The sequence below is a fragment of the Ochotona curzoniae genome, unplaced genomic scaffold (assembly GCF_017591425.1).
Source record: "Ochotona curzoniae isolate NIBS_2020 unplaced genomic scaffold, NIBS_Ocur_1.0 contig_523, whole genome shotgun sequence".
NCBI lineage: Eukaryota > Metazoa > Chordata > Mammalia > Lagomorpha > Ochotonidae > Ochotona > Ochotona curzoniae.
The window spans coordinates 1,536,671-1,550,520 of NW_024466459.1; the positions used below are offsets into that span (position 1 = coordinate 1,536,671).

A 13,850-nucleotide genomic window follows, 5' to 3' on the forward strand; every position below is an offset into this window, starting at 1 on the left:
CTTCCCCACATTCTCAAAGGCGTCTCCTCCCTTTGGATGGCAGATTTGGTATTACTGAAAAGGAAAGCTGCACCATGCACAGGCATGTGGCTGCTGCAGAAGTAATAAGGCAGCTTGTTTATGATGCTTATAAATTCTCAGTAAAACTTCAAAACCAAAATCACTTGTCCATGATTCCACTATTTCCCTAAGGTTTAGAATTACAAAGAATTAGAACATCTGTTAAGACAATTTTACATAGGGGGCTGGGGCGCTAGGGCAAGAGGGTAAACTCCCGCCTGTGACACCAGCATCCATATGGACACTGGTTTGAGTCTTAGCTGCTCCACTTCTGATCTAGCACCCTGCTAATGCACCTGGAAAGCAGCAGAAGACAGCCAAGTGCTTGGGCCTCTACAGCCACATGGAAGACCTGAAAGAAGCTCCTAGGCTCCTGGCTCTGGCCTGGCCCAGCCCAGGCTCTTGTAGCCATTTGGGAAATAAAGCAATGCATATCTTGCCCTGTGTAACTCTGCCTTTCAAATAAATAAACATTAAAAAAAGAAGAAGAATACCTGGATCCATTTTTAAACATCTAGTGTTCCAGATATGCCATTAGTGTTTATCCAATGAAATGAATTCACAGACTCCTGGCTGTGTGCACTACATCAGTCTCCATCCCATATGCTGGGGACACTTCTCACCCATCCCAAGCCATCTACCTCCAGTGTCATTCCCAATCCTTCCTACTGAGTCCGGCTCCTTTGCCCTTTTCGTCTAGTCTACTACCACGGTATCTGCGCGTGTGCAGTGTGTATGACAGGCAGCTGAGAAATGCTTTCTCAGCATGTGACCAGGAACAACGCCCATTTGGATCCGCTCAAGTATGTTGGTTGGAAAACTCAGATTCATGACCCTACGGATGTACCTCATAGTAACTATTTTAATGTATGTTTAGGATTCTTAAAATTCAGATGGCTAACCTTTATATTTTTACCTTCTAGGTGTTCAATAATGAACATGCAAGACTTTGGTAAGATTTTAGAGCAATGTTATTCAACATTACTGTTTCAGAAATCAGTGTATTTCTGCGGTCTGGCTATATGCAGAGGTGATGGATGACATACTATACCTCTTAGAGGTCTATTATTTTCACTAAATCTCTAAAATGAATTTGTGCTGATTGTGCCTCCACAGCAGTCAGCTACTCTTCATCCTTTTCTAAAACTGCCCCTGTCCCTGGCCTCTTCTTCATCCCTGGTCACCAAGCCTAAATGGCTTATCAAAGCCTTCAGATCAACTACCAGCTAGGTGGTCTCTGCTGCCTAATGTTCCAATCTCCAAGTGACCCGGCACCCTGCCAGACCAAGTGGCCAAATTGGGCCACTCTTGGTATCATAAAACTTTATAAAACCTGTTCATCACCTCTTAACTCTTCTGCCAGGCTTGGTAACATGTTTCCTTTTGACTCATATGAGCTCATTTCCCACTACTGCCTACCTGGTAGCCTCAGATCCAGTCAGACCCATCTTTCTCTGAGCTTGGTACAGCAGCATGGGCACCTCCAGGCCTGCTCCACTGTTCTCTCCCCTCCATGGCCTCCAGCTCCCACCCACCAGGATCAAACCCGACCCCTTGTCCTGGCCCAGCTCAGTCCCACTGGCCTTCTGCATCTTCCTTCCTACTTCCCACTTCCTATTCTTCCCACCAGATCTTCACATTTATGCTGCTGGCCTTGGGTTCGGGTGCACTTCTCTTCCCTCTATGATAGACTGGGAGCTCTAAAAGCCAGGGGAAAGCCTTATCCCCTCATGCCTAAAGCAACAGCCATGAGCTCGCCAACTGATTTCCTTACTCACTTCCTCAAAGCTCTTTTTCTCAGACTCAGCAGGAATCACATTCTCCCGATGTTTGGGCAGATTGTTGGGGAATCTCTCCAGCATCTTGGTAGAGGCAGACAGCGGGGTTTCATGGTGCCCTGGAAGAGGAAACAAAGTCCTTTCATGACAATAGTCTCCCAAGCAGTGGTAGTGCTCCACACCAACCAGGCAACGATTACCACCCAAGGAGTCCCCTGCAAATCCTGTCCAAGTTAGGAGAGACAAGAGGCAGGTACCAGAAAAACTTGGATGGTAATTTTTACTCCTTGATGGCACAACACGGTATTGATTCCCAGATGAGAGGCAGAGTGTCCATACCAGGAGGGGACCAGGACACTTGGAAGGCATTTCAGAAGCAGGACTGTGTGGTTTCATTTTCCCAGTACACAGCTGAAGCACTACAAAAGTACAAGGAGTTCTTTCAATGTTCTTCCCTGTGACATCACCATGCTAGGGCTACCCAGTCCTATCGTGGAATTTCAGTCTCTCAGGTGGAGCTCTGCTCCTCCTGTTACTAAAACACAGCAGTGCTAAATTATTCCTCAGAGAGCAAAGGGCCTGTCTGCTGGAAGGATGGTGAGGCTAGGTGCCACAGCTCCTGCAACGCTCACTCACTGTTCTCCACAGCATTCCTACGTGACCACCTGGTAGTCGTTACATATCCATCAAGTACCATTTACATGCAAATTCTTATAAGAGAGACAAAGTTGACTAAAATAAGAAACGGCAATTTTATATGGCTTAATAACTGCTGAGCCCTAAAACTCAATGACTCCACATACTCCAGGACGGGGACCAGATCGCTTTCCCACCTGACACACTCTGCCTTCTCCTCTCCCACCAGGATCAGGTCTCCCCCAATTCCAACCTCACCAACCCATGCTTGGGCAGCAAAATGCAATCATATAAGTACCGGTCTGGGCTACGAACATCACCTGATCTGGAAAAATCCTCTCTACTGTGGGAAACTTGAGTCACTAACAAGAGACCTGTGCTCTAAGGGAAATGAGGTTCTTCTTCCATGGGCTGCCTTGGCCTCATTCCTGCCTGCTCCCTTCCCCCAACACCACTCCCAATGCTCCAAGTCCTACCAGCCTGGCAGGACAACTACCGAAGACTGCTGTAGAAGCCATTTGCTTAGCCTGGCGTGATCCCCTAGTGGCTAAAGTCCTTGCCCTGCATGGGCAGGGATTCCATATGGGTGCCAGTTCTAGTCCCAGCTGCCCTACTTCCCTTCCAGCTCCCTGCTGTGGCCTGGAAAGCAGTCAAGGATGGCCCAAAGCCCTGGGACACTGCACCTGTGTGGGAGACCTGGAGGAAGCTCCTGGCTTCAAATCAGCACAGCTCTAGCTGTTGCAGCCACTTGGGGAGTAAGCTAGCGGCCGGAAGATCTTTCTCTTGGTCTCTCCTCTCTGTAACTCTACCTTTCCAATAAAAATAAATAAGTCTTAAAAATGAAATAAAAAACAAGAAAAGGTATTTGCCCAAATCTTCCCACTCTTCTTCCTGAAGTCCTTTTTAAATCAGTTTTCTCCTATACCTCAGGTTTTAGGTATATTATTACACACTTTGTCTCAGCCATTCTATACATTCCCACATCAGAGCTTTCAATATTGTTAAACAAATAATACCAGGGCTTCCTAATTCATTCCTCACCCACCCTCACATCAGTCTCTAAGCACAGCAGCACCTGGAGAGGCCCTGTCCTGCATCGGTCTCAGTCTATGTATGCCTCTTTGACAAAACCTCACGTTTCCAATAGTTTCACTACCTTACTTAAAAATGACTAGATATGGACCAGCCAGGTGGCATACAGGCTAATCCCATGCCTGCGGCACCAGCAGCCCATGTAGGCACTGGCTAAATCCTATTGTTTCACTTTCATTCCAGTTCCCTACTTATGGCCTGAGAAGGCAGAGGACAATGGCCCAAATCCTTGGCCTCTGTACTCACAGGGGTGACCTGGAAAGAAACTCCTGGCTCCTGGCTTCAGATTGGCTCAGCTCTGGCCATTTTAGCCATTAGGGAGTGACCAAGCAATGGAGGGCCTCTCTCTGTCTCTCCTCTAAGTCTGCCTCTTAAATTAAAATAGATAAATCTTAAAAACAAAACAAAATACTGGATTTGTAGTTCCTCAAAAGAGACTTCAGAGGGATGGGATCTTAGGTCATTTCTGCATGTTTTTTTTGGGGGGGGGGGGCGGATTTCTTGGTTTTTCTTACTTGGACAATCTGCCCATTTAAAGGATTTATTTTACAAGCTAGCCATGAAGATTCCTCACACATTCTGTATTCCTAAACACACGTGCCCTTGGTTATCAATCACCAGGAGGTTTACAGCCCCTTAACTGGAATGTTAAGGATCTATGCTCCTCAGTCACTACCACCACATAAGTCATGCTGCTTCCCAAACTACTTCTGTGTAAAACAAAATGTAGAATTTCTTGGGAAAAAAGAAAGGTGGGGGAGGGGCAAAAAGGGTTTGGTGCAACAGCTCAGTGGCTAAATCCTTGCCTTGCACATGCTGGGATTCCAGCAGCCCCACTTCCCATCTAGCTCCCTGCTTGTGGCTTGGGAAAGCAGTAGAGGACAGGTTAAAGCCTTGGGTTCCTACACCTGTGTGTGGGAGACCAGGAAGAAGCTCCTGGTTCCTGGTTTTGGATCAGCTCAGCACCAGCCACTGTGGCCACTTGGGGAATGAACCAGGGGACAGAAGATCTTTCTCTTCTGTCTCTCCTTGTCTCTGTAAATCTGCCTTCCCAATAAAAACAAATAAATCTTTTAAAAAAAAATTACTTTGTCATCCTTCAGCCACAATTTGGTAAAACAAAAACTGCTATGAGACATCACGACTAACAAAGGACAGGATCCTAACAACCCACAAATGGAATGATCCACCCAGGTCCCTCCCTGCAGCACCTGCCCGCTGCAAGGCAGGTCCCCACCCAGGTCCCAGCACCTGGTACATCCTGCTGCTTCCAGGGTTGATACTCTCCCTGCCAGCCCACCCCACTCTGCCAGAATCCCAGCACTGCTGCTCCTGCCACACACCAATCAACATCAAGCCACAAGAGCAAAGCATGGGAAGAACAGTCCTCCCAGCTTACAGGTGCCCCTACCTACCTCTTGTCTCCCCCTCACCCGCCAGCAGGGGTGGGAGGCAGCGGGATCAGTGGGGAAAGGGGTGTAGGAAAAACAGAATCAAGAAAACTCCAAGATGTTAGCAGACTTGCCAGAGAGAAGTCTCTAACTTCCGCCTGTGTAGGGTCTCCAATTCACCCCAAGGACCATTAGTGAAAGCAAAAACAAAAACAATGGGAAGGAGGCGGAAGAAGTACTTCCCATTCACACCTGCACAGTCCTGCCCAGAATCTGCATTCAGCCTTTGCTCCTCTCAACTCTCAACCCCTCCTAAGCCCCACACAGGACTCCTGCCCTCTTCCTAAACCCACACCAAGCCTGAGAGAATCTTTCCAAAGACATGGTCTGTTTCCTCACCTATAAAATGCAGATAACAAGGGCACTGACCTCACACAGGGTCTGTGAGGAAAAAGGAAATGAAATACAAAGCACTTGGTGCCAAGCCTGGCACATAACTGATAGTGTATCAGATAAACACACAAGGTTTACATCATGTAGTGCTTGAGTTTGGGACCATAAAACAAGTTTTGAGAACTGTCTTGGCAACTGTGTATTTCCCTTGGAGATAAATATGTTACGATGTCTGATCAACAACCTTGAAAACAAACCCAACAAAACACATTCAGATTCGAAAATGACACAAGCCAGCAAGGTCAGCTTTTTCCCACTAGGAGGCAGTATGCCATCACCTAAGATTACTACAAGCAATCAACTCTTACCTATCAGAAGCCAGTAATTCCTCAAGTAGTTGAGTTTGTTTTTCCCTTTGAGTCCAGGGTCAAACTTGAGGTCTGTGCTAGGCGTAATCACACACTCCCCTTTGTCTCCAATGGTGACACCATCAGTCTTTGGCCCTTCCAGCAGAGGGAGAGTGCTGCCTCGGGGCTGTGGAGAGAGGGCTGCGGTAAGGCAGGTTCCCCACCCCCACCACCGTCCCACAACACATAGTTCCAACACGAGAGAGGCTCCACCCCCAAGGACATGACACGGCTGCACTGGAATCTTTTCAGGTCAGGGTCCCAGGAAACACGAAGATAAGTGGGCACAATCCAAGAAGCTATTCAGAGAAGTAGATGTAAGTGAAGGAAACCAAGCAGGTATCTAATAGCCACAATCAATTCAACAAGGGTGAGATGAACTACAGCCACGTGGCTGCACATGGAACAGGCACTGCTGAGGCTACAGCTGAGGCAGGCGCTGTCCTGCTTGGGAGAGCAGCTCATCAACTTATGGGGAAGACAAAAGACAGGACTGACCCATCCAAACCCTGGGAGCATTGACACCAGTAGCCAGGATCACGTTGTTTCAGCCAGGCAGTCAGGCAGCTTGGTAAGGGCCAAGGAGGCATGGATGGGTCATGAGAAAATGGAAAGGATTTGAGGAGAGAAAAGGCAGGAAGGGTACTTGAAGAGTAAGGAGCAGCCCTAGCAAACATAAGATAAGCAGGGAACATTTGGAAGTCATGGAGAAGATGCACTTAGCTGGACTGTAGAACTCCTACAGAGAAACTAAAGGACAGTGGGAGACCATCATGGAAAATGCCTGAGGAGGATCAGAGGCGGGACTACCTAACAAAGAAAGGAAAGGGCAGTAACCCGGGCTTCCTGGACTCTGGGAGCTGAGATGGCCATGTCTCTCCCTTTCAAAGAGGAGTGTGAGGATGGACATCTGATGACTCCTATATTCCATACTGCAGTGTTCGATTTGAATGTATCTGTTTCAAATTCAAGCTCCCTACTAATGCACACGCTGTCAGGCCTTTGATAGTTCCAGTAATTTAACTCCTGCTGCCCACATGACAGCCAGGGACTGAGTTCCTAGCCCTCATTTCAGCCTGGCCCAGCCCTGGCTATTGTGGACATTTGGAGAGTGAACCAACAGATGGAAGAGTTCTGTGTGTCTCTGCCTTCCAAATAAACTCTTAAATTTTTAAAAATTTTATTTTGGCAGAGAATAAGAGCTTCCATCCACTCATTCATTCCCAGAATGGCCACTATAGCCAGGTCTGGGCCAGGCTGAAACCAGGAGCCCGGAACACTATCATGAACCCCATGTGGGTGGCAGTAGTCCAAGTACGTGGACCATCTTCCACTGTTTTGCTAGGCACACTGGCAGGAAGCTAGATCAGAAGCAGAGCAGCTGGACTCAAACAAGAACTCCAATATGGGGTGCTGTTATTACCACTGGTGGCTTAACATGCAGTGCTACAATGCGAATTACTTAAAGCCAAGGAAAGGAAGATCTCTGTGTCTCCCTGCCTTAAAAAGAACGTGGCATGTACATAAACTGCTTTGAGAACTCAAGATTTGTGTTTTTGCATTTGCAACCTATGGGGTGTTCACACATGACTCCATCATTCCTCCCAAAACTGAAATTATTAGGAGGCTGTGCTGTGAGCCAGCCACCCACAGTGGACTTACCACAACAGCAACCCCTTCGTGCACCATTGATGGGGAGGCATAGAGGCTGGTGGAATACTTCCCAACATACAGAGTAGGCCTAGGGAGAAAACACATGCATTCCAGGGTCACCATAAAGGGAGGCCTTTTAAAGGAGATAAGAAATGAGCCCAGATACCACCCTTAGCACTAATCACACTCATTTCCTGGCACAGAGTAGTAGGGGTTTGACAGCTGGGGTGCGGCCCTAGGAACAAGACAACAGGACCTCACACCCAGCTGTTATGCACTACACACTGAACTCAGTGGCAAGCCTCAGTCGGTTATTCTGTGAAAAGCCAGTGCTGAACTGCACCACACCCACAACAGCCTACAAGACTGTCCTGCAGGCGAACGAAGCATCCGGGAGACTGAACGCCTAACACTGCCGAAGCCTCCCACTGACCCTGCCCTGCACCCTTCACACAGGCTGCCCCCAGCATCACCACCATCTGACTTGCTTTTAAGAACACTGGAACCTTCACAGGAGTCCCAGAGATAGGCAACTGCTCTATTCCAAATACTGAGAGAAAAGGGAAATGAAACAAACTCAAACTAGGTCAGATTTGGGTGCCCCAGGCTGGGTGGTGTGGCCTTGCCTGAGGCACTGAGGAAAGGACAGGGCAGGGGAAGGGGTGGGGGAGAGCCATAGCTCTGGGGCGTCAACACAAAAGCAATGAGAAGCTGTCCCACTAGACCCCTCTCCTTACTGCAGGCAGCCTGGGTGTGGTCAGTCACCTCCTGGCCTCTCAATTCCCTTCAACACACACCTTTCATGTGAAGAACTGAGACACCACTTTCATGAGCACTATCTTGTCCACAGCTCTATAAAGCAGGAAACCGAGGCTTGTCAAGATTACATGGTTAGTGCCAGGTTATTCACAGGGAGGATGGAGAACAGGCGCCTACTGCATCCTGAACACAAGCACTCTGGAACACTTCTTTCCATTTTAAAAATGAATATTATTTACAATAAATTTTCAGAAAACAAAGGAAGTTAAAACAACAAAACAAAACCTCAAGTTCCAAACCCTAGTGCCCATATTGGAGTTCTATCATAGCCTCCTTCCTGTCCTCACCCATGACTCATATTTTACATTCATGAATTCCAAAGCAATGCAGGGTGCCCACCAGCTGCGTATTCTGAGGTGCCCCACTGAACCATTCCAGGCCATGAGATTCCTCATGGTTTCAGGGTTGTCTGCCCTGACCCCTGGCCTCCAGCGTAGGGTGGGCCACACTGCAGCAGGACCAACACAGCAATACAGCTGCCCTGAGTTCCCCAACTCACGTCAGCTTGCTCTTGGCTTCCGTCTCCTTGGGGAATGGGTATTTCCACTTGGTGATGCGCCCCACCTCCCCAGACATGAAGGTCAGGTAGCGCAGGGTCTCTACGGCCACGTTGATGTGCATCACTTTCCTCAGACCCTCCCGCTGCCACACATAAAAGGCCACCACTGGGGAGCCATAGTTTTGGATCCATAAGACGTCTCCAGATTCGCTGTCAACGGTCACCACCAGCCCATCGCCATTGGATACAAAGTGGGACATCTCTACAGATCAAACAGAAAAAGTGTGTCAAGCCTCATCCTATCTTTGCAACCACATCCTCTGCTGTCTTGACAATCAGCAGTCTCTCGGCACAAACAAGACTTCTGGAGCATTCTTAGATCTCCTTAAAGAACTCAGTCTCTACAACATCAAGGCACCAGAGCACCCTGGTTTGTAAACATTAGATAAGATCATCCTCCCAAAAGCAATCTACTTGGGGATGTTCTTTACCACTTTATGCATAAGTGAGAGTTCTCCTTGGGAAGGACATCCATTAATGTGACATTTACAGCAGTCATTTAAATCCTATTGTTTAAACTGGAGCTATCAGTTGGTTTGGTCCACTGACACTGCCTTCATCAGATTCACAAAGGAGTGCTCAGAGATGCATAAACATGTTCCAGGTTCTGAATTGGAGAGGGCAGAGGCGGAGGCAGAATTTAAGATACCAAGGATACAATGGCAAAATCACAAATTTCACTTGAGTTGGGGGAAGTAAGCGTGAAACGAGCCACAATAAGTGAGTATCCTTCTGACAGGGCTGTGAGTGGCATGTGCTGGTTTTTTATTCTAACCTCTATTGGCTTGTAATGAGTTCCTTCCGTGTCACAGAGGGATGCTCAAGGTGCCCTGCCTCCTTCTCGAAACACAAACAGTCCTCCTTCCTGGAGTAACTGTTTCCACACAGGTGGAGTACAACACACCCTTCCAGCCAGCCAGATCACTTACTGTAGTCCATGTCATCTTCAGGCAGTGAGGCTGCATAGTCAAAATAGGTGGCGTTCCACCGGAGCTCTCTGGTTTTGGTGTCATACATGGTGATGGTGTACTCTGGAGAACATAGACCAGCATGTTACCACAGAGAGGTCATGGCATCCAAACAAATGCTCCCTAAATTACAAGTCACAAAGTCCAGGTTAAGGCAGGTGATTGGTGCGGTGACTTAAGTTACTGCTGGGGACACCTGTATTGTGTGTCAAGAGTCTGGCTGGAGTCCTGGCCACTCTGCTTTTGATCCAACTATCTACTAATGTATATCCCAGAAGGCAGCAGGTGATGGGTTATGGGTTGTTGTGGGGATTGAGTGGACAAAGCAGATGAAAAATCTGTCTTCCAGATGAAATGAAACCAATTCATTAATTTTTTAGAAGTCCAGGTTATTTGTATGTAAAGACAAAGGCCATACAGAGAACTTTAATCCTAGGCACATGAGTAGACCTGGCCAATAATATGTGGGACAGAACACACCTGTTCCCTGCTGAGTCCCTGAACTCATGGCTCACAGACTTGTGAGCAGTTTAAGAGCTGTTCTTAGCCACTATGTTCTGGGATGGTTTATCACAAACATTACATCAATAATATAAGAAACTGGCATCTAGAAGTGGAATGGTGCCAAAACAAAACCCAAAACACTATGGGGCCCACTGACTGTGGGGCCAGCTGGCAGACAGAGGGTTCAATTAAGACAACTGTTGGTAGAGATGTGGGAGGAAACCCACTGGAAGCTGGAAAGAGCTGACCCAGCACCAGGGTTTACACAGTAGTGCTGGTAGCTTGCAGCGAACTTGACAGACAGAAAAAGTATCTAGTGAGCTTGAGGGGCTGACTTAGGAGATTCCCAGGCAGAAAGAAGGCAGACTAGAGGCACAGATGATGCACTGTATGACCGTAAATTACAGAAGAAACCATTCTGTCATCAAGCATAACTCAGAGCAAACACAAAGGGTCCAGGGCTGACTCTCCAGTTGGAAAAGATAACCAGTGGGGGGAAGAAAGGATCTTAGGTCAAAGATCAAAGACAGACATGTGACAGTAAAAACTAACCCTAGACCAGGGCTCAAATCACATCAAAGGTGAGGCTGTAAGATCCTTCTTTGAAACCTTAGAAAGATTTAAGATGGCACCTCACAGACTCACAATCCAAATTAGAGAGTTCTGTGGGCATAGCTTTATCTTGTTGGTTTTTTATTTAGTTTTTGCTTATTTTAAAGGCAGTTATATATATATATACATACACACATACACACATATATATACATACATACACACACCACACACACGGAGAGGGCGAAACAGAGAGAATATCTTCCATTCTCTGGTTTACTCTCCAAACGGCTGTGACAGTGGGGGCTTCCACATGAGTGCAAGAGCCATCTTGCACTGTTTTCCCAGGCCAACAGGAGGGAGCCAGATGGGAGATGGGACAGCCAGGACTCCAAGCAGTGTACATTTGGGATGCTGGCATTAAGGCGGAGGTTTAATCTGCTATGTCCCAATGCTGGCCCCTATCTTTATTTATTTATTTAGCTTGCTGATTTTTTTTTTCATTTGCTTAAGATCTATTTGAAAAAGTGACAGAGAAGAAGGGAAGGAAGAAGGAGGGGAAGCAAAAGAGCAAGAGAGAGAGAGAAAGATAGAAAGAGAGAGAGAGATCCCACCTACAGATTCATACTTCAAATGGCTGCTAACAATCAGGACTGGACTAGGCCAGTTAGGAGCCTGGTCTCCTGCATGAACAACAGAAGCCCAAGTACATGGGTCACCTTCTGCTGCTTGCCCAGGTGTATTAGCAGGGAACTGGACTGGAATTAGAGCAGCTGGAACTGGGATGCCAGTAGGATCCTTTCATGATGCCACCTAATCCACCTTCCTGCCAATTTGTACTGTGGGAAGCTGTGGTGTCAGCACAAGAGCCTGGGTTCTGGACACCCACGTAGAAGACTTGGATTGAGTTCCTGGCTCCCAGCTTCAGTTTGGTCAAGCTTTGGCTGTTGTTAGCATCTAGAGAGTAAACCAGCAAATGGAAACTCCTTTTAAATCCCTCCATGCTGGGCTCTTCCTGAATTCCTACCCATACAAACATGAACAAGAAAGTGAGCACTATTTTAAGGCACTAAGTTAGGGTACTCTGTTACACAACAATAGAAAATGGAAACAAGATTTACACATCTAGCCACATATATCTAAACTGAAACCACAGCATATCCCATTCCCTAACACACTACAATTCTACCTGAAAACTACACAGTTTTATACCTGGGAGAAGCTGGAACCATGGTAAGCTCATATTTCATGGAAAAGGTAGACAAACCAATCTTGAAGCAGTCATGACAGATGGGTGCTGGAATGCTTGGCTGTTACTGCGGGAGGGAGGAGAGTCCTGCAGTCCAAGACCTTCCTCCCAGTTCCAGGAGAGGCCAGCCAGCTGCCAGGGAGCTCAACTTTGTTTTCTACAACACCTGAGGGAAGGCTGGCTCTCTCTCTTTTTAGTTGTAGTTACCTGGATATTTAGATTTAAGTCTTGTGTTTAATCATAATAATTTATCCTAGCCTTTTGGTATAATCTTTTCCATCTCAACATTTCCTTGTTTTTCCTTTTAGCTTCAACTAAAGCTAAAAGGTGCTATATATGTGAAAATGAGCAAAATAGGAACAGGATTCACCCATTTGCTCACTCAAACATCTGGGCAGCCACTCCCTGTCAGGCACTGTGCCCAGTGGGGAGACACAGCAGGTGAAACAAAGTCTGGTGTTCCAGGGGAAAAGGCAAAGAATAGGCACAAAAATGTACAAGCAGGCAGAAGGCGGCTGAAAAAAAGTGGGTACAGAAAACAGTGTGGTGAAGGACTACTTCTGCCTGCAAAGGGACAACGATGGGTGACCAGACACTCCTGTCGCAGGCCTGTGGAACGCCACATGGGCCTCCAGACCAGGAGACTTCCGGCCAGCAGCCAGGCCTGGGTGGAAGCTGAGGCTAGGGAAAAAGCTTCCCAGGGCAGCTGACCTTGCAGCACAGAAGGGAAAGAAGAGAGGACATACATCAGATAGGCAAAAACAGGCATTCCTGATGGGGAGAGACAGATTTTTGGAAGCTTTTGCAAAAAACCATGCTATTTGGGAAACAGCTGGTGGTTCACCCTGACTGCAGTAAGTGGAACGGAAGGATGAATTGGGTGTGAGCAAAGGCACCGGCATCTGTAGCACAGGAGATGGTCTTGGGGGTCCTGAAGCATGCTGGACTGGATCCCTCGGCCAATCAGGTGGCTGGTGAAAGGTCTTAACTGCCTTACAATGCAGCTCCATGCTGATGTGCCTGGGGAAACAGTGGGCGATGGCCCAAGTACTTCAGGTCCTGCCATCCAGGAGCACTCCAGTCTCCTGGTGTTGGCCTTGCTTTTACCCCAGCCATTGTGTCCAGCTGGGAATCAGTAAACGAAATGATACTCTCTGTTTCTCCCTCTTTGTTGCTCTGCTTTGCAAGTAAGTAAACAAATAAACCTTTGGGGTGAGGGGAAGAGAAGGGCTGACAGGATCATGTGTTTGATCATGACCTGTGTTTGGACAAGATAGCTCTGGAGACAGAGACCGGTGAGGCAGCTTCCTAAGGTCCCTTCCGCAGACAGGCAGCTTGGCCCGAAAAAGGTTTACTTCATACCTGTTCGCCCGAGATACAGCAGTGAGGTTGATGGGCAGAGACTGTCTGCAAAGGCTGACGACAAAGTCTGCTGCTTCTCCCCGGTCAGGAGATCAATGACGTACCAGATGTCCTGCTTTTTACCTGGCGGACCACAAGGACACACTGCTGTTTACACCCACCCATATGGAAATAAATAAGCAGCCCAAGACACTCTGTTCTGAGAATGGCAGGCCTGAAGTTCTTAAGATGCTGAATGCTTTTCTATGATGCCCTACACATACAAAACTGCATTATGGTAAATAATAAGCATATTTTAAAATATGTGAAAAAAATACGGAAACTTGTCCGTGAAGAACGAGCCTTTTCCCACGAAGTATGATCTACACAAACAGAAATGCACCCAGGTCTTCGTCTCCCTGGTAACTGTCATTCACACTTCTCGGCA

General features: G+C 47.4%; 1 protein-coding gene across 2 annotated transcripts in view; it reads right to left on the reverse strand.

Moving 5' to 3' along the window:
- ERN1 (endoplasmic reticulum to nucleus signaling 1) overlaps window positions 1-13,850 on the reverse strand; it is an 81,187-nt gene that overhangs the window by 17,747 nt on the left and 49,590 nt on the right. For both annotated transcript variants that reach the window (XM_040989507.1, XM_040989506.1), the window contains exons 6-11: window positions 13,424-13,546; window positions 9,718-9,819; window positions 8,729-8,990; window positions 7,420-7,498; window positions 5,719-5,884; window positions 1,839-1,957 (exon numbers count right to left, since the gene is read on the reverse strand). In XM_040989507.1, the coding sequence (XP_040845441.1) occupies window positions 1,839-1,957; window positions 5,719-5,884; window positions 7,420-7,498; window positions 8,729-8,990; window positions 9,718-9,819; window positions 13,424-13,546 (851 nt within the window). The remainder of the gene's footprint in view (window positions 1-1,838; window positions 1,958-5,718; window positions 5,885-7,419; window positions 7,499-8,728; window positions 8,991-9,717; window positions 9,820-13,423; window positions 13,547-13,850) is intronic.